This window comes from Hyperoodon ampullatus (assembly GCF_949752795.1).
Source record: "Hyperoodon ampullatus genome assembly, chromosome: 11".
In the NCBI taxonomy this organism is placed as follows: domain Eukaryota; kingdom Metazoa; phylum Chordata; class Mammalia; order Artiodactyla; family Ziphiidae; genus Hyperoodon; species Hyperoodon ampullatus.
In genome coordinates, this window is record NC_136924.1 from 55,944,913 (window position 1) to 55,963,962 (window position 19,050).

General features: G+C 41.3%; 1 protein-coding gene across 1 annotated transcript in view; it reads right to left on the reverse strand.

The window, feature by feature from the left end:
- Nucleotides 1-19,050, reverse strand: part of LIMA1 (LIM domain and actin binding 1) — a gene marked incomplete at its 3' end in the record, with an annotated part of 75,630 nt that overhangs the window by 25,564 nt on the left and 31,016 nt on the right. Inside the window, exons 3-4 of the mRNA XM_079715585.1 lie at nucleotides 16,570-16,615; nucleotides 6,257-6,721 (exon numbers count right to left, since the gene is read on the reverse strand). Coding sequence (XP_079571711.1) covers nucleotides 6,257-6,721; nucleotides 16,570-16,615 — 511 coding nt within the window. The remainder of the gene's footprint in view (nucleotides 1-6,256; nucleotides 6,722-16,569; nucleotides 16,616-19,050) is intronic.

Below are 19,050 nucleotides of genomic sequence, written 5' to 3' on the forward strand. Positions count from 1 at the left end.
AGGAGCACTTATCTCCAGGCAGGGGGATTTCTCTCTCTCCCTCTCTACATATATATGAGTATATATATATATATGTGTGTGTGTGTGTGTATATATATATATACACACACACATATATGTATAAATATGTATACATATATATGTATAAATATATATAAATATTTATATATATGTGTGTGTGTATATATATATATAGATAGATAGATAGATTTTTTTTTTTTGGTCGCACTGCGTGGCTTGCGGGATCTCAGTTCCCCAACCAGACTGAACCTGCGCATGGCAGTGAAAACCCTGAATCCTAACCACTAGACCACCAGGGAACTCCCATATTTTGTATTTCTAAGTGTTCTATAAAAATTATGTATTACTCTTACAATTAGGAAGAAAAGAAAGGAAAGAGAGGTAATACTTCATATTTTTAAATTAATATAAATAGATAAGAATGATAAAACCAAATGCTGATGAGGAACTGCTGGGGAATTAAATATGTCCTTAGATTGTGCTAGTAGTGTTATAGAATTATGTCTTTTGACCACAGTAACATCATTCAGTAATATAGCCCCGCCCATAACTAAAAATAAAATGTTTCTGCCAAGATGCTTAGAGCTTTTTTTTATTAGGCTGGAAGAGAATCTAATTACTGGGGAATGATTAAAAAGTATAATGAAGTAACATATTGCCATAAAAGGATAACTACGTGAAATAGGAAGATACAAAGGAAGGTCTATATAAAAAAGACCAAACCAAAGATAAACCACACAAAACAGTGAGCACACAGTACCTAAAACCATGTAAAATCTAGTTATGCAACGATAAGGATATCATTGTGCACAATTGGTAAAGGTTACTCTTTTTTTTTTTTGCTGTACGCGGGCCTCTCACCGTTGTGGCCTCTCCCGTTGCGGAGCACAGGCTCCAGACGCGCAGGCTCAGCGGCCATGGCTCACGGGCCCAGCCGCTCCGCGGCATGTGGGATCTTCCCGGACCGGGGCACGAAACCGCGTCCCCTGCATTGGCAGGCAGACTCTCAACCACTGCGCCACCAGGGAAGCCCATGGTTACTCTTTTTTCCAGGTTTACTTGGCTTTTTCTGATTTACTGTGTTTTGTGTGTGTGTGTGTGTGTGCGCGTGTGTGTGTGTGTGCTTGTTCAGATGACTAATTTATATAAGAAAAACAAACCTCCCAAACTCACAAGCTTCTAACTCAAGAGTTTTAGTACAAATCTCTTGCATTCCAGTGTACTTCTCTTCATTGCCCGGATGTTTTTTACTCAGTAAAAAGACTATAAAACGTAGGAAGAGAACAGATAGAAAGCTTAAGTCTTTGAGAAGACAGCTGTTAATATGTTTTAATTCTTTCCTGGTTTCCTTAGATTTCAAAAATATGTAAGGCCAGATGTTTTTATCTAATAAATAGCTATTATAATATCCATGAAGATAGTGTTTATGGTAGAAGGGGTGCTACACAATTTCAGTTCTTGTTCTGATATTAATTAGCCACATGACATCAGGCATATCAGTTAATTTCTCTGACATCAGCTGTTTCCATCTGTAAAATAGGGATTTTAATATCCTGCGAACAATGAGTTGAATTAAATAACCTTTTACAATCACTTATAGTTCTAGGATTTATGTCAACGATCTCGATAGGGATTTCTCACTCATTGTAACTCGTTAATGAATTAGAAGGCTAAAGGAAATGACTAATAAATTCATCTGGATACACACCTATGTTGTTTAATCCAGGAGTGAGTCCAGTAGCAGAAAGAAAAGGTGATTTTGTGGGGCAAATGATGTCTTTCTGGCCCCTACAAACTGTAATGTAGCCAACTAATGCTTAGAGAATATTCTGGTCTCCTGATATTACTTTTCAACATATTTTATTTTAATGGAACCGGATAGAAACCAGTAAGTAGTTAACTGGCATGAAAATAAGCAGAAAAGAGATGACTTGTCTCTAACTGACATATCAAAGACAGCCACTTAGGGCAACAAACAGAAAGATCAGGATTCCCTGACTGGCATCTTTATACCTGGATCCATTATTGTCTTACCACAAAAGACCAAAGGTTTACTCAGAGTTACTAACTAAGGTAAATAAAACTTAATTTATACGAGTAGGAGGTTTTTACAAGAAATGTACCGCTACAGAGAGGTCAAAATAACACTAAGAACTTAAGCGTTCATCGACAGATGAATGGATAAAAAAGATGTGGTGTATATATATATATTGGTTTAATCCTGACCCAAGCAAAAGACAATACTTTAAGTAGGTTATGAAGGTAGAAATACACCTTCCAAATATTTGGTCTTTATTCTCCTTTCCAAGGATTTGTGTGAACCAAATAAGTTAGGAAACAACAGAAAGAATTGAGACTTAAGGAGCCTGTCCCTACATTGTTTGGTGATTTGAATAACTGCATCAAGGCCTTTGAAGATTATGGATTCAAATGTCAACATGATGATAACTGAATATTGGTTATAACTGCTTGATCAGCTTTCTCATAAAAGAATGCCCAGAATAGTTACTCTGGCTACCTAAAACCCAGATCAACATATACATGGAGCTAGGGATGCTAAGCCACACTCAATGTATGTCACTGGGGGTTGGGAGAGGGGCTTCTTTTTCCTCATAACTTATAGGTTACATTAATCCATCCACTGCTCATTTGCTCATAGGAATTAGAAGTATCATGTTCAACTACAACATCTGACCAGAATAACCTATCTATTCACCAAAGGTAGAGGATAAGTAAGGAACAGCCTTTAATCAGTTCTCATTATTTATAAGTTATCTGAGTTCTAAGCTTCTTTTCTCCTTTTTATTAAATAAACACCAAGAGCCCAGTCATTGTGCTGACCACTGGGAGATAAAAGCATCATTACTTTGAAAGAATTATAGACTGGGGAGTGTATAAATTCATACATGACTATTAAAGAAAGCATGATATAAGTGGCCAAAGAGAAGTAAAAAGAAAATGCTACAGGAGGGTCAGGAGGGTGAAGGTAATTTCATCTGGGAAAAAACTAAGGTAAGGTCTCACAGTCTTCATAGACCTTGAGGAGTAAGATTTCAAGAGGTAGAAATTAGGGGAAAGATATGACTAATTTACAATGAGGAGTAATCCAGGGTTTGAGTATAAGATTAGCTATGAGACTGGAAAGGTAGGTTGAGCTCAGACTGTAGAAGACCCAAATATTAAATATGGATTAATTCTGAGACATCCAAAGTTTCTGATCAAGGGAATAACATAATTTCCAACTATGTTTAGAAAAATAAATAGCAACAGTGTGGAGGATGGAAGGGAAGAAAAAAATGAGAGGCTAATAGGAAAGGTTGCAGCAATACCACAAGGCAAGATGTAATAAGGCTAAACCATAGAAGTAGATGTGGGACCTCTTGGAGAGAATGGCCCATACTTGAGAGATGTGTAGACTTATGTAGATGGCTTAGTAAGTGACTGACCGAGAAGAGGTAGGCACAAAGAAGAACTGATCCCAAGCTTTACAGGCCAGGAGATGTGGTGAATGGTGATGCACTAAGGGACACCAGGGGTAAAGCAGGTTTTGGTTGGAAAGATAATGGATTCTTTTTTAGCCTTCTTGAATTTGAGTGCTTAAGGGATATTCATAAAGAGATGTGTGATCTGGCAGGCAACCACAAAATTGGGGCTGAAGCTTGGGTTAAGAATTCAAGATTAGAATCTAGTTTTGGGCTCCATCTCTTAGAGTCCCGGAAAGAGATGAGACTACACAGGGAGGGAGAAAAAAACAGGACTGCAGAGAAGAGATCAGGAAGAAAAGTGGACAAGAACAGAAACCATCTCAGACAAAAGGGAGCAAGAGAGACTAAGAAAGGTAGAACTCAAGCCAATTAACTTGGCCTCCTGTAAATAACTCTGATAAAAAGATTTAGGAGATAAAAAGATTTAGATCATGCATTTCCATTATCTATGTGCTCCCTGACCCTGCTCAGCTAGTTAGTTGAGATTTAGTCCAGTTCTTTAAAATTCTATTATGGAGACAAAGATTCACATGATTTGTACCTAATATATGCATTTGTCTCACAGAAGTACTAGATTTTTAGCTCTGAGGTAATCATTCTTACTTGTATACTCTTGCTCCGAAAAGGACTGCTAGTGTCTCTACCATATTTCTCAGAGCTTCCTTCCAAAGATCCAATTATGTAACTTCCTGAATAAAGCCTTATCCATATTAAAGCTGAAATTATGATAACAATAACCATAACCTAGTTTCAAACTGATTAGTTATTCATTAAACTAAGGTAGACAAAACTTTTTTTTAAAAACAGTTTTACTGAAATACTAGACAAACATTTTTAAAGTAATCTAGACTGTTTCCAACATGGGTAATGATGCTTATTTAGAAGCAGCTATAAAACCAAGGACAGTTGTGTTTTACATTCCCTAAGCAGTCCATTAAATGACAAATGACTATTTAATCAGGAAGTTTAAAAAGCACCTCCACCCAAAAAAAAAAAAAAGCCCAGGTCAATCTTAGAACCCCTCCATCTTCCTAGACCGTTAGCAATCAGGCTGAGTGCCAGTCTGATCTGGTAGGATCTTTCTTTATATGAGAATTTTTTTCTCTGCTTTGACCAGCCACAAAGAGACAGGCTTGTTCTGACCCATCTTTCACTAGACATTTATGAGAAAAAAGTCTCTCACCAGATCCTTACACATAATCAGCATTTTGTTTGCTGCAGTCCCAATCATTTCCTACCTTGGGCCAGTTTTGACATGTACCAGCCTTTTTGCACTGAATCTACATTGTGTGTGCTGCCATGACATCAGCCATCCTGCCCCTAACAGGGTCTGAGAGGAGGAGACTTACAATGGTGCTTTGACTCACAACAAAGCCCCTTCCTCTCTATTTAGGATTTTTGACATTTTTTCCTTCCATTTAAAATTCTTCTTGCCATTTAAATTTTTTTAAGTTTTTTTTTTTTTTTTTTTTATTAAGAACATAAAGGGGAAAGAGGGAGTTGGCAGGCCTAGAGGACTCAAAATTGAGAGGGATGAGAGTTTAAGAAAAGTCATAAATTGCTTTGTGGTTACATCTCTTGCCAACTGGTTTCAGTGTTAAAACAGAGTAAAAACTCATGCAGAGAAAAGGGTTCTAGCTTTGCAAATCTTTAAAAAATCTTTCTATTGATACATCCTCAAACAGATGATCGCTGAACACTAAAGAACTTTTCCAGGTAGAAAAGCAACAGGCACCGCAAGATACAAGATGAGATGGCTACATCACACCAAACATAACTGAGGATTCTAGGATACGTTATCTAATTTTTACCTCAGAAGAAATGCTTCATACCATTACTTCACAAATGTAGAAATTTGGGCCAATACTTAGCTGAAAAAATCTGCTTTCCCATCTAAACGGAATCTAGAGTAAATGAGGGCTTTGCTCCCCATCAGATCTGTTTATTTCATTATAATGACTGTTGTAACAAACCAACCCCATGTACAAAGCCAGATATGCAGGAAAGTATGAGAAAACTGGAAAAATTTACCAGCTCTGCGGCCCCTGGATTGTGTTATAAGTCACCAGCATATGTAACTCATTTTCTAGTTAAGTAATTCCCTCTGGGGACCTGGTCTGCACTCCACATGAAGGATCAAGTTTCATTAGCAGTTGTAGGAAAATGCAACCCTCTGCATTTGCAAGTCAAAACTCCTGAAGGCTACGGCTAGTCTGGCTATCTTCATTGATTTTTCCTGGGATAGGATTTTAGCTGATAGAAAACATTTGTTGGAAGGCACAGATGAGGAAGTTGAGAAGAGAAAGGATTCAGCTAGCAAGGAGACAACTAAGCCTCAGTCTTATAAACTCTGGCCTTAACACTCAGCCTGCAGCTGTGTCCAGGCAGAGAGAGATTCAGCAGTAATTCCACCCCCCTAAAGCTACAAATGACAAAAGGCACAGGAAGACAAATTAAAAGGGCAAGCGTACAAAAACACATAACCCAATCAGCATCAAACTCTTCATTTCTCGATATTGACCTGAATCCCAGTGTGCACTTGATTTCATGTGAAATTGGGTCACACTCACAAATCTTAGCATCTCTGTAAATAATTCATTTGAGACTTTTTATTAACTACTCGTCTAACTTGAATCAAAAGACATACTGACCACATACTCGCCATTACACAAACCGTCTAGACTAGAAAAACAGCTTTGTTTAGCTACTTGAATTGGCTTTTTCAAGTTTTAAACCCACCCAATCCTTACCTTGGTTTGAGTTGGTTCACCTTTCTCAAACATCATCTTAAGCCTGTTCAGCGGAACATTGTATTTCTCTATTTTGTTTGCAGCTTCTGCATTTTCACTTATTTCGGGTTTTCCTACTTCATGCCTGGATTCTCCCAGACAATTTTCCATTTTTTTACTTTCTGCTGAGTGGTCTTTAAGATGCTCACTGTCCTCGATGCGGGGGTACGTATACTGAATAAGAGCTTCAGGAGGCGATTTGATTCTAGGTCTGGGGTGGACTCGTTCCTCTTGGTCAGCCTCGACCCCAGAGGCAGAGCTGTTTGCCACTTCAGCGGGAGGAGGGTCGCCTCTATGCCTGACCTCGGTGCTGCTGTTTCGCACGGAGTCTGGGAGAGAGTCTGCTCCCAGCACTGGGTTCTCCCACTTCTTCTTTAACACGGTCAGGTTCCCCCTTCTAAAGTGCTGGGAGAGATTTTCAGTGTTCTAGAAGAACAAAAAGTGAATGCCAGTTATAACTTGCCTGCTGAAACATTCAAACATGCTGTTCTTTGTAAAATGAAAGTTAAAACTCCAAGCTGCTCCTGGTCCACTGTCGTTTCAGACAGCTGTGAACAGTTACAGCCCTGCCACATGGAGAAAGCATCCACCGCAAGAGAGGGAGAGGGGAAGAGAGAAAAAGTCAGGAGCTAAAGCAGGAAGTGATAAAACAGGATAGCCTTATAAGGACAAAATGAGAAGAAAGGAGAGCTCAGATCTAATGATAGTTACATTGGAGACAAGGGATTTTTATCCAGAGATTAATGGGGAAAACAGAAAGAAAAAGCAAAATACCAGTTACTTTAAACCCTGTAAATATGCACTAATAAAAGTTCATCATTACGTGCCACAAAATTACATCCTGGCTGGGTTTTTTTCTTCTAAATGAGACAAAGATGCAGTATAGCTTAAACTACACAATACCACTAATTGTAGACAGTAGCATCAAGAATTGAAACTCTTTGTGGAAATTTAAAGACTTTTACATGTATATATCATCATATCCGACATAATTTACATGAACAGTCAAATTTTATTTTTACATAAGAACCTAATCCTTTTTTCCCCCTGTACTTCTCTACATGTTTGTCCATGTATAAATCCTCAGTTTTCAGAAAATTCACTATTTTCCAGATCCTTTGGTTGAAAAATACCCAGGCTTCATATGAAACACTACTACCACCCCTTTCTCGTGATGGAAGGACACACATTTACACATCTAAGACAGTTCTCTTTCGCATGGGTCAAACTGGAATTAATTTGTACATATAAGACAGATTGAAAACAACCTGGAAAGTGTCAATGTTGTTCCACAATAATAGAGGAGACATGCTGGGTGAAGTAAAATTCAATGTCCCGGGCTCTGAAAGCACTCCTAAATAAATTAAGCAGCAGCACCTTCCCAACAAAGCACAAACTCCAGTACCTTCTTGCCCTCCATTCCTGTAGTCTGTGGCTCACCGGTCTTTCAACTAAGAAAGGACAAACCACCTAGGACTGAAAGACTCTGGGGTATTAAACAGGATTAGCAGCTATATTGGGAATTAAGTCTCTCACCCTATTACTCTTCTGAATACACTCTGAGAGCCACTTCATCAAGTAGCACCAAGGCATGGAAAAAAGAAAGTTACAGAAGAACAACTGCTTGATATTTGTGTTTAAGTCTTAGCTGACAAGATGCTTCATTGGGGGAAGCATGTATGGACCAGAAATTTAAGCAGCAAGAAAAGTTTTCTTGTTGGAAAAGAGAAAATTAAAAAGCTGGTGCTACCTTAACTGCCAGAAGCACTCTTGGCTCTGTGCACCCTCCTGAGACACAATGGATGAGTCATCTGGGTCTCCAACTTCACCTGCTCTGCCCTGCCTAAACAGGAGCCCTGAGAATCAAAGTGGCATTTTGCCTTGGTAACTGGACACTACTTTTCTCAGAGACATATCATGTGATCGAAGTATATTTATTGACATGCAAAGATGCTCATAAGATACTTTTGAGTGAATAAAGCTAATTATAAGACATCATGGGGGACTTCCCTGGTGGCGCAGTGGTTAAGAATCCACCTGCCAATGCAGGGGACACGGGTTCAATCCCTAGTCCTGGAAGATCCCACACGCGGTGGAGCAACTAAGCCCATGCACCACAACTACTGAGCCTGCATGCTGTAACTACTGAAGCCAGCACTCCTAGAGCCTGTGCTCCGCAACAAGAGAAGCCACCACAACGAGAAGCCCGCGCACCGCAAAGAAGAGTAGCTCCCACTCTCCGCAACCAGAAAAAACCCGCACGCAGCAACGAAGACCCAACGCAGCCAAAAGTTAAAACAAATAATAATAAAATTAAAAATAAACTTAAAAGAAAAGAAAAAAAAAACACAGCATGGGGAATTCCCTGGCAGTCCAGTGTTAGGACTTGGAGCTTTCACTGCTGTGGGCCTGGGCCTGGATTCAATCCCTGGTCGGGGAACTAAGATGCTGCAAGTCGCGGCCGAATATTAAAAAAAAAAAAAGACAGCATGATCCCATTTTATAATACACATATATGTTTCTAAATATAAACATAGAAAAGTAGTCCGGAAGAAAAGACATCAGGAATGTTAACAGGTTGCCGCGGGCACTTATATTTTCTTCTTCTTTTTCTTTTTAGGATAAATGTGCTTTCATTGTGTAATAAAAATGAATACAAAAATAAAATTATGCCTCATCTTCCTATCACAAGAAAAAGGTTCTATGGAATATCAAATAATTTTGATGTTACTTGTAAACAGCTTGAAAGCTGTCATCTCTACTTGACTTGTGATGACCTGGAAGAGAGGGATTTGTGTGATGGAGTACCAGCAATGTCCCAAACAAGGACCTGGATGGAGGACATCCCTTAGGGGGGCATCTTAACAGAGGCATGAATGTGCTCTTTTATTAAAAGGAGTCCTTAAGGATACAAGTTCAAAAGTGCTGGGGTGGGGACAAGTAGGGGAGGGGTAGTGCTGTAAGGTCTGACAGCATTAAAGGCCCCAGAACTTGCCATCACTCCTGGCAGCACCACCCAGGTCATGCCAGCTTTCCAGGCCTTCAGAGCTTGAGGCAAGCAAAGATGGGGCAGAAGCAGCGGCTACAGTGTTTCTGGGGAAGAAAGAGAAGGAAGAAGGCACAGAACAAAAGCTAGAGCTGAAAGCAGACCGGGCAACACAATGAAAAGAGTACTGGACTGAGATAGCCTGGGTTATCATTGGACAGTGGATTATGGGCCACTTACATTTCCTTCTACATTTTCTTCTCTTTCTTTATCTGTATTTTCTTTTTAATTAATTTTTAATTGAAGTATAGTTGATTCACAATATTGTGCTAGTTTCAGGTGTACAGCAAAGTGATTCAGTGATTTTTTTTTCAGATTATATTCCATTATAGGTTATTACAAGACACTGAATGTAATTCCCTGTATTATACAGGAAATCCCTGTTGCTTATCTATTTTATGTATAGTATCTGTATTTCCTACAATGAACATGCATTACTTATATAATCCAGCTCCATCCAGCCAAATGACCCTGGGCAAGTTTCTTAATTTCTGGAAACTTCCATACAGGGCTACTGTGGAGAATAAATGAGATTATATTAAAGCACATAATGTAGTATTTGACCAGTAGCGGTGACTGTTATTAAATGAGTGGCCCTCCCCACTCCCCAGCCATACCTCACAACGGTGATCAACTGCAGTAGCCAGTCATCTCTCAAATCCTGAACTTGGGTTACAGTCACTTACTGTTCTTTCTACTCTCTCTACAGTGTCTACTGTTTCAGAGTAGGGCTGGGGTGGGGGGTGGGGGCTACAAAATAAGGTGAAATTTTAGTCGATGTCATTTGTGTCAGGGTTTTAACTTTTTCCCAAGTATTTTCCTAGAATAAGGAGGTCAAGGAGGGTACAAGTTTTCAAGGGCCCCATTGGTCGCTGGACTACCACATCCTCCTTTCTCAGGGTGACATCCAGCACGCTGCTCATCCTATCCAGCAAGGCTGAGAATCTCTGCAGACATTGCCTCTGGACCATAACTGGCTGCCTAAATCCGGATCAGACACACTCAGGAGATGCAACGCAGTGTCCTTTCTGCAGGAGCATTCAACTTGGAAAGGGCCTTAGATAAGTCCCTTCCTCTCTTTGGGTCTGTTATTCCACCCACAAAATGAAGAGGCTGCGTCAAATGAGTTTTAACGTTGAAATCTTGGCAGGGGAATCTTCATCTTAAAAGCAGGAGGATATTTGGTAGGATACAGCAGTGGGGCTAGAAACACGGACTACCTGGATGTACAGCCTCCAAGGAAGGGAATAAATTCCTAGGCTAAGAGCTTCTCAGAAAAGTGGTAGCCAGTCATTATGGAGATGAATGCCCAAACAGCACAGATTTCAAGAAGTGGCATAATCCATGCTTAAAAGGAACCCGAAAATATAACTGATGGTCATATTAATGGTCTGTGTTTCTGTGTCCTAGATGTAAGTGGAAGAGGAAGAGAAAAGGAGGGCTGAATTTCTGGGAATCCAAGCTATCATGTAACCTGATCCTAGTATTTGCTAAAGGAACAAATTTACCCATTTGCTCCTGAATGTTTCTCTACCGTGCTTTCCATGAATATTCTTTCACCTGGAGTATTCAGGTGAGTACTCTTTCACCTGGAGAGTCACCTCTGTAAATTTATATGTACATTTCTCCCTATTCTTCAGGAGACAAATTAGGTCTCTTACAACTCTGGTGGATCTTAAAAGCAACTGTCTGTCATTAATGGAAAAACTGGTAAGATTTGAATTAAGTCTGTGGTTTAGCTGATAGCATTGTACCGATGTTAATTTCTCAGGTTTTATAAATGTACCACAGTATAGAAGATGTTAACATTAGGGGAGGCTAGGTGGAGGTGTATGGGAGCTCTCTGTACTATCTTAATAACTCTACTGTAAATCCAAAATTATTTTAAAATAAAAAATTTGTTAAAAAAAAGAACCATCCTTCAACTTTGTCTTCTTCCAGCTATTGCTGTCTCCCACATTTCACAGTTAAGGGTCTTGAAAGCACAGTCTTGTGTAATTGCTATTTCCACTTGACTACTTTCCATTCCCTCTAATTCTACTACCAAAACACTTCTGAGGTAGCACCAATCAGGATCACCAATTACTTCTTTACATTTTTCATTTCATTATCTTTTTTTTTTTTTTTTTTTTTTTGCGTTACGCGGGCCTCTCACTGCTGTGGCCTCTCCCGCTGTGGAGCACAGGCTCCAGACGCACAGGCTCAGCGGCCATGGCCCACGGGCCCAGCCACTCCGCGGCATATGGGATCTTCCCGGACCAGGGCACGAACCCGCGTCCCCTGCATCGGCAGGCAGACTCTCAACCACTGCACCACCAGGGAAGCCCCCATTATCTTATTTTTAACTTATTACTTTTCTCAATTACAAAAGTAATTTTTTTTTTTTTTTTTTTTTTTTTGTGGTACGCGGGCCTCTCACTGTTGTGGCCTCTCCCGTTGCGGAGCACAGGCTCCGGATGCGCAGGCTCAGCAGCCATGGCTCACGGGCCCAGCCGCTCCGCGGCATATGGGATCCTCCCAGACCGGGGCACGAACCCGTATCCCCTGCATCGGCAGGCGGACTCTCAACCACTGCGCCACCAGGGAGGCCCTACAAAAGTAATTTAAAAAACTTATTGTGGGGGGAGGGCTTCCCCGGTGGTGCAGTGGTTAAGAATCCGCCTGCCAATGCAGGGGACACAGGTTTGAGCCCTGGTCCGGGAAGATGCCACATGCCGCGGAGCAACAAAGCCCGTGCACCACAACTACTGAGCCTGCACTCTAGAGCCCGCAAGCCACAACTACTGAGCCAGCATGCTGCAACTACTGAAGCCCGTGTGCCTACAGCCCATGCTCCGCAACAAGAGGAGCCACACAATGAGAAGCCCGCGCACCGCAACAAAGAGTAGCCCCCACCTGCCGCAACTAGAGAAAGCCCGCGCGCAGCAATGAAGACCCAACGCAGCCAAAAATAAAATTAATTAATTAAAAACCCCCAAAACTTATTGGGGGGGAAGTCATAGCCAACATAGGAATGTATATTTGCCTTGAATATATGCTTTAATTTTCCCTATTTGACTCCCCCACTCCTCCCAACCAAGATATCCACTGCCAACAGTTTGGTGCACATGCTCTCAATTTTTTCCTTATTTTTATACACTATCTGTAATGTTTTTCTACAAAATCATACTATAGTTACTATTCTGCACCTTGCTTTAATAATTAATGTGGGGCTTCCCTGGTGGCGCAGTGGTTGAGAGTCTGCCTGCTGATGTAGGGGACACGGGTTCGTGACCCGGTATGGGAAGATCCCGCGTGCCGCAGAGCAGCTGGGCCCGTGAGCCATGGCCGCTGAGCCTGCGCGTCTGGAGCCTGTGCTCCACCACGGGAGAGGCCACAACAGTGAGAGGCCTGCGTACCGCCAAAAAAAAAAAAAAAAAAAAAAAAAAATTAATGTGCTTTTGAGACCTTTCCACATTACACAAAATCTTAACCATATAGTATAATATCATATATAACATATATGAGGACTTCCCTGGTGGCACAGTGGTTAAGAGTCCACCTGCCAATGCATGGGACATGGGTTCGAGCCCTGGTCCGGGAAGATCCCACATGCCGTGGGAGCAACTAAGCCCATGAGCCACAAGTACTGAACTTGTGCTCTACAGGCTGCTAGCCACAACTACTGAGCCCACATGCTGCAACTACTGAGCCCACATGGCTAGAGCCCACGCTCCGCAACGAGAAGCCACCGCAATGAGAAGCCTGCACGCTGCAACAAAGAGTAGCTCCCGCTCACCGCAACTAGAGAAAGCCTGTGCACAGCAACGAAGACTCAACACAACCAAAAATAAAATAATCAATTAAAAAAATTATATATGATATAGTACTATGATGGATGTAGGTACCATAATTGACTACTACCCCACCAATGGATATTTGCATTATTTCCAATGTTTAAATATTACAAAGAATCCTGCAATAAATATCCTTTTACTTTTATTTTATTTCACTAGTGAGTTTCTCTCAATGATCAGTCCTAGAAGTAGAACTGCAGGATCAATGCGTACTAAACATATTTAATATTTTAATAGGCATTGTCTAATTGACTTTTCACTAACAGTGGATGAGAATATTCCTCACATGCCGAATATTATCGATCAAAAAAATCTGCCAACTGTTTAGGTTACAATTTATATCTCACAGTTGCTTTATATTTGATTATTAGTGAGGCTAAGCATTTTTTGTATATTTATTGTTCGTTCTTTAATTACCTGTTCACACCCTTTTACCTTTTAACTGCCAATTGCAAGGGGCACTTCTATTTTATTTTATTTGGTCTCTCTATAGCATCTGGTGTTACTGACCACTCCCCCCTTTAACAAAATTCCTTCCTTCCATGGTTTCTGTGACATCCCTTTTTCCTGGATTTCTTCCCATTTCTCTGGCCACTCTTCAGTGTTTTTTGTTTTTTTTTAATAGGTTTCTCTTCCTCAGTCCCTCCCTGAGGATTGGTGGGGTCTCTCAAGGTTCTGCCTTAGGTAATCTTCTTTACCCACTTTATGTATTTTTCTATAGATGATGTCCTCCTTCTGGTTTCACCCACCAGCTGTCTGTTGATGATTCATGCCCTATTAACTCTAGCCAGATATCTCTCCTTACCTCTCAGTTCTACCTGGAAATCCTATAGACATCTTAAATGCATCCTTGTCTAAAGCTGAAGTCTTGCCTCTCCTCCGTTCACTCCTTACTCTTTAATCTGTTTCTTTTCCTGAATTCTCCATCTTGGTGAATGGGACAATTATCTTTTCAACTGTCCGATGTGCCTGTTCTCTTATGCCTCCATGCTGTGCACGAGCTGCTTCCTCTGCCACTCCTTTGCCCCCTTTGCTTAGCTAATTCCTAGTCATCCTTCAGGCTCAGTCAGGCACTACTTCTTCTAGGAAGTCTTCCTTGACATGTCATAATCCAGGTTATGAGTGTCTCCTAAATTCTCCCCCAGCACCTTGAATATCTCTTTAATATGGTACTTATAACACTGGGATTATAAATTCTACTTTCCAAACTCTAAGCAGTTCCTTGAAGGCAGGGACCACATCTTATTCCTCTTTGTGTCTTCAGCACCTGGCACATAAAAGATGCTCCATAAATGTTCATCCATACTTGTGGTATCAACTTTTGTCACCCTACTGTCTTGAACCTAGTCCAATCAGGCCTTTATCCCATCACTCTTAAATAGCACAAAGTGACCAATGACCTTCATATTGCCAAATCTGATGGTCAGTTCTCAGCCTATCTGTGTGTTTGACTCTGCTGATAACATGTCTTTTAGAAACACTTTCTTCACTGGACATCTGCCACTCCGTTCTCTTATTTCCACTGCTATCTCACCAGCTGCTCTCTCTCAGTCTCCTTTGCTGGTTCCTCCTTCTATCTCCAACCTTTAAGCAACAAGGTGCCCCTGAGCTGAATACTCAGACCTCTTTTCTAGCTGTACTCACTCCCCAGGTGATCTCACGCATCTCTTGTCTTTACAAACCACTGATTCTTTGATACACACACGTCTCATCTCCAGCCTGGATCTCTTCCAATTCCAGATTTGTACATCCAGGTTCCTATCTGACCTCTCCACTTGGATGTCTTAATAAAGAATTTTACATTTAACATGTCCAAAACTGAGCTTCTAATAAATATTTCCCCTTCTCTAAACCTGCTTTTACTGTCATCTTCCCCATCTCAATGGCATTTTTCCCGGTGTTTGGGCCAAAAGCACCGTTGCCATTCTTTTTCTCTACCTTCACTATAAATCCTGCCACTTCTCATCACCTATACAGCTACTATTGCAGTCCGATCCATTATCACCTTTTGCCTAAATCACTGCAATTGTCTCTTAATTTGTCTTCATGCTTCTGCCATTGTTCCTCTAGTCTCTTCCTCCTCTTTTAAAAATTTTAGCACATTACTCCTTTGCACACAAACCCTCCAAAGGCCCCCATTCGATCAGAGTTAAGGTCCAGGTCCTCACAATGGCCCTACATGACATTTCCCTTCCTATTCCTCAAATACACTTAGAATGTTCTTGCCTTGAGGCGTTTGCATGTGCTCTTATCTTCTGCGTGAATTATTTTTCTCCCTAGCTCATGTCCTCAGATCTCTGCTCAAATCTCTCCTTGACCACTATACTCATCCTTCTTACCTGCTTCATGTTGTTTCATACCTGACACATCTTTATTGTCTGCCTCTCCCACCAGAATATAAACTCCATGGTGGCAGAGATGTAGTCTGTATTAGTGCCTAAAGCAGTGTTTGGCATATAGTGGGTGCTCTATGAATACTTGCTAATTGAATAAGTGAAAGGAAAAAAAAAGAAGGAAGAAAAGAGAAAGGGGAAAAATAACATGCAAGAGAGAGAAGGAAGAAAGAAAAGAAAACAGCAGTTGAGTGAAATGATGGTAAGTTTTCTTACAGTGCACCAGAGGGGATCCATTCTCGAATTACAGGGAAATTAAGTCAAAGACCCGTCAGCATTGCCTCCTTAGAGAAAACAAAGTGACAGGGGCATGTTATGTTCTAATTTAAATAGGTTAGGTACTGAAAGCTGCCAGGAGGATGTTTTTGTAATGCCAGCCAAATTAAAGAATTCTTGCCCAAATATGTGAGGTTTTTTTTCCTCATACCATTAAATCAAGTAAGATCTCAAAAGAAAAACACTATCCAGCCCAGCTGGAAGTTAGCCAGCGGGAGAGTACAAATGGGTATGAGCTCAGAGCTGGTTCTGAGGTTTTCACCTTTGGTGGATCCTGCAGCTAAGAAACTTGCTAACTAGACTGGGTCAAGAGGTTTGATTTAAACAAAGAACCCAGGGGGAATGACAACAGCTGCACAGCTGCTACCACTTAAACGCAGAGAAACATTCTGGTTGTTTGATTTGGAAAAAAGGAAACAGCCTGGGAAGCCTAATTTGAGCAGAAGCAGTAAGCCATTTTATAACCACAAGCAAAGTACTTGGCTTTTCTATCCTTAACTCAGGAAAGAAAAAGTGGCTCAAAAGGAGAACCTCAGGGAAAAAATAAGATTCTCTGCACCTGAGCCAAGTTCTCCTGAGCAAATGATTCACCAGTCAGACCAGCTGGCACAAATGCCCGGCTCAGCTGACTTGGAGCCCACGCCCTGCAGAGGCTGCAGGTGGCCGAGCCACGTGGGCTCTGCCTGCAAAGTTCCACATGTCCCGGGGCTTCCGAATACTTACACTTCTCCTCTTTTCCATGTTTGCTTCTTCAGCTGCTTTCTGGTACCTTCAGAGAAGAGGGGGGAAAAAAAGAGAATGTCCTCAAATTAAACTTATATTTTTACTCTTCCAAACTTTAAGAAAACCACTTCTGCACACCTATCTCTGCCAGGGATTATCTTTAATCAACTCTATCAGAAGAAGCAGAGAATCAGAGCAGCCCTCACTTCCTGCACTGTTGCAGTCATCTGCTCTAAGAGAACGATCCAAGACAATGAGGTCAAATGCTGGTAAACAACTGGATAGAGCAGAAAGCCTGGGGCTTTTTTCTGTTTTTTAATATTTATTTATTTATTTGGCTGTGCTGGGTCTTAGTTGGGGCAAGATCTTTAGTTGTGGCATGCGGGATCTAGTTCCCTGACCAGGGATTGAACCCGGGCCCCCTGCATTGGCAGCGCAGGGTCTTAACCACTGGACCACCAGGGAAGTCCCAAGCCTGGGGTTTTAAAGTCCCAGTTTCATCACTTATTCACTGTTATCTCGGGCAAGTCAACTACTCTAAGCCTCAGTTTCCTTATCTAGAAAATGATGTACTATCGGGCTTCCCTGGTGGCGCAGTGGTTGAGAGTTCTCCTGCCGATGCAGGGGACACGGGTTCGTGCCCCGGTCCGGGAAGATCCCACATGCTGTGGAGCGGCTGGGCCCGTGAGCCATGGCCGCTGAGCCTGCGAGTCCGGAGCCTGTGCTCCGCAACGGGAGACGCCACAACAGTGAGAGGCCCACGTATCGCAAAAAAAAAAAAAAAAAGAAAATGATGTACTATAAAGCTGGGACGATTAAACAAGATCACATGCATAAAAATGCTTTGGAATTAGTCAAAGGATATAGCATTGCATTAGTCCTAGGTCGAACATTTCCCCCTCATTCATGCCTCTGAAATCTTACAATTCCTGTCGGCCAAATGATCAAGAGGTAGTCACACTGCCTGTATGTGTGTGAACTTAGTCTATGCTGTTGGTACTGTTGCTTTTGCTCAGTTGAATGTATTTGATGATACTATACATGTTTTAAATGCCACTTAAATGTCTTTAGAGAGATTACACTACGCTTTGCCATTTAAAGAAAAATTGTTTTACTTTTTATAACTTATGCGTAAGAGTGATACGTGAGAAAAGTTTCTGTGCTAAGCAAGCATTGGTCCTTTTAATTAGCAGTATTTTTTCCTTAGTGATGCATAAAATAATGGCCCAGCCTACAGTCAGTGGCATCTTAGAGTTGATAAACAGGCTTATATAATTTTATTATTTTAATTTTATTATTACTTTCATCATTTTATTTTATAATTTTTATTATTTGCTCAGAAGATCCCTGAGAAACAAGTGAAGTCCCAGGACTTTTCAGGGGGGATCAGGTTTTCTCCATTTGAAGACAAAGAAGGCTTGGGAGGTCCAGGTTACAGCAAATCTCCAAACCACTAAGAACCATCTTAACCTGGCTTCCTCAGAGCCTCTGAGTCAAGCACTGAAGGCAGCACCATCACGTGGAGAATCCCCACCGCGTGCCTTTCTTGGGCCTGCATACCTAGAACTCACCAACCCAACCCTAGAAAAGGGCACATTCAATGGGCCATTTGTTCCTGCTTTAAGGTAGAATTTCAGAATTCACAAGGCATTTGGGCAAGGAAAAGGAGATGAGACAAAAAGGTAAAGAGCAGTATGGGAAAGGGCCATTCCTCTACCAAAACCAACGTTCAACTCATAAATACCTTCACAAGCTCAGAACTTCCTTATTGTGTGTGTTAAATAGAACAACCTCATCCAAAATGGAAGCCAGAGGAAAGTCCTAGATCTGGCACCATTGCTTACCTGCTATGTAACCTGGGTTATATCACTTCATTTACTTGGGCCTCATTGACGAAATTAAGTGTATTTGAGAGGATTTCTAAGGTCTCTTCCAGTCTTATTATTGTTTAAATTTTAACAGTAATCAGATATCAAGTGTCTCATTCACCAGGCTGGGTAATAGTCTGAAACTGAACAGAACTTTCCTATAGGGTAGGGTGAAAGGACTTCCAATATTTTCTGGGATTTCATTGACCATAGGTTATGGAAGAAAATGGGATTAGAACTGCAATAAATCAAATGACAAGCTAGAAAGATATTTGAAACTTACATTACAGACAAAAGGCTGATTTCCCTAAAATACAAAGAATTCTTACAAATCAATAAGAAACTGATAAACAACTTAATAGAAAAATGGGGGCTTCTCTGGTGGCGCAGTGGTTGAGAGTCTGCCTGCCAATGCAGGGGACGCGGGTTCGTGCCCCGGTCTGGGAAGATCCCACATGCCGCAGAGCGGCTGGGCCCGTGAGCCATGGCCTCTGGACCTGCGCGTCCGGAGCCTGTGCTCCGCAACGGGAGAGGCCACAACAGTGAGAGTCCCACGTACTGCAAAAAAAAAAAAAAAAAAAAGGGCATGACTATAAACATACAGTTCACAGAA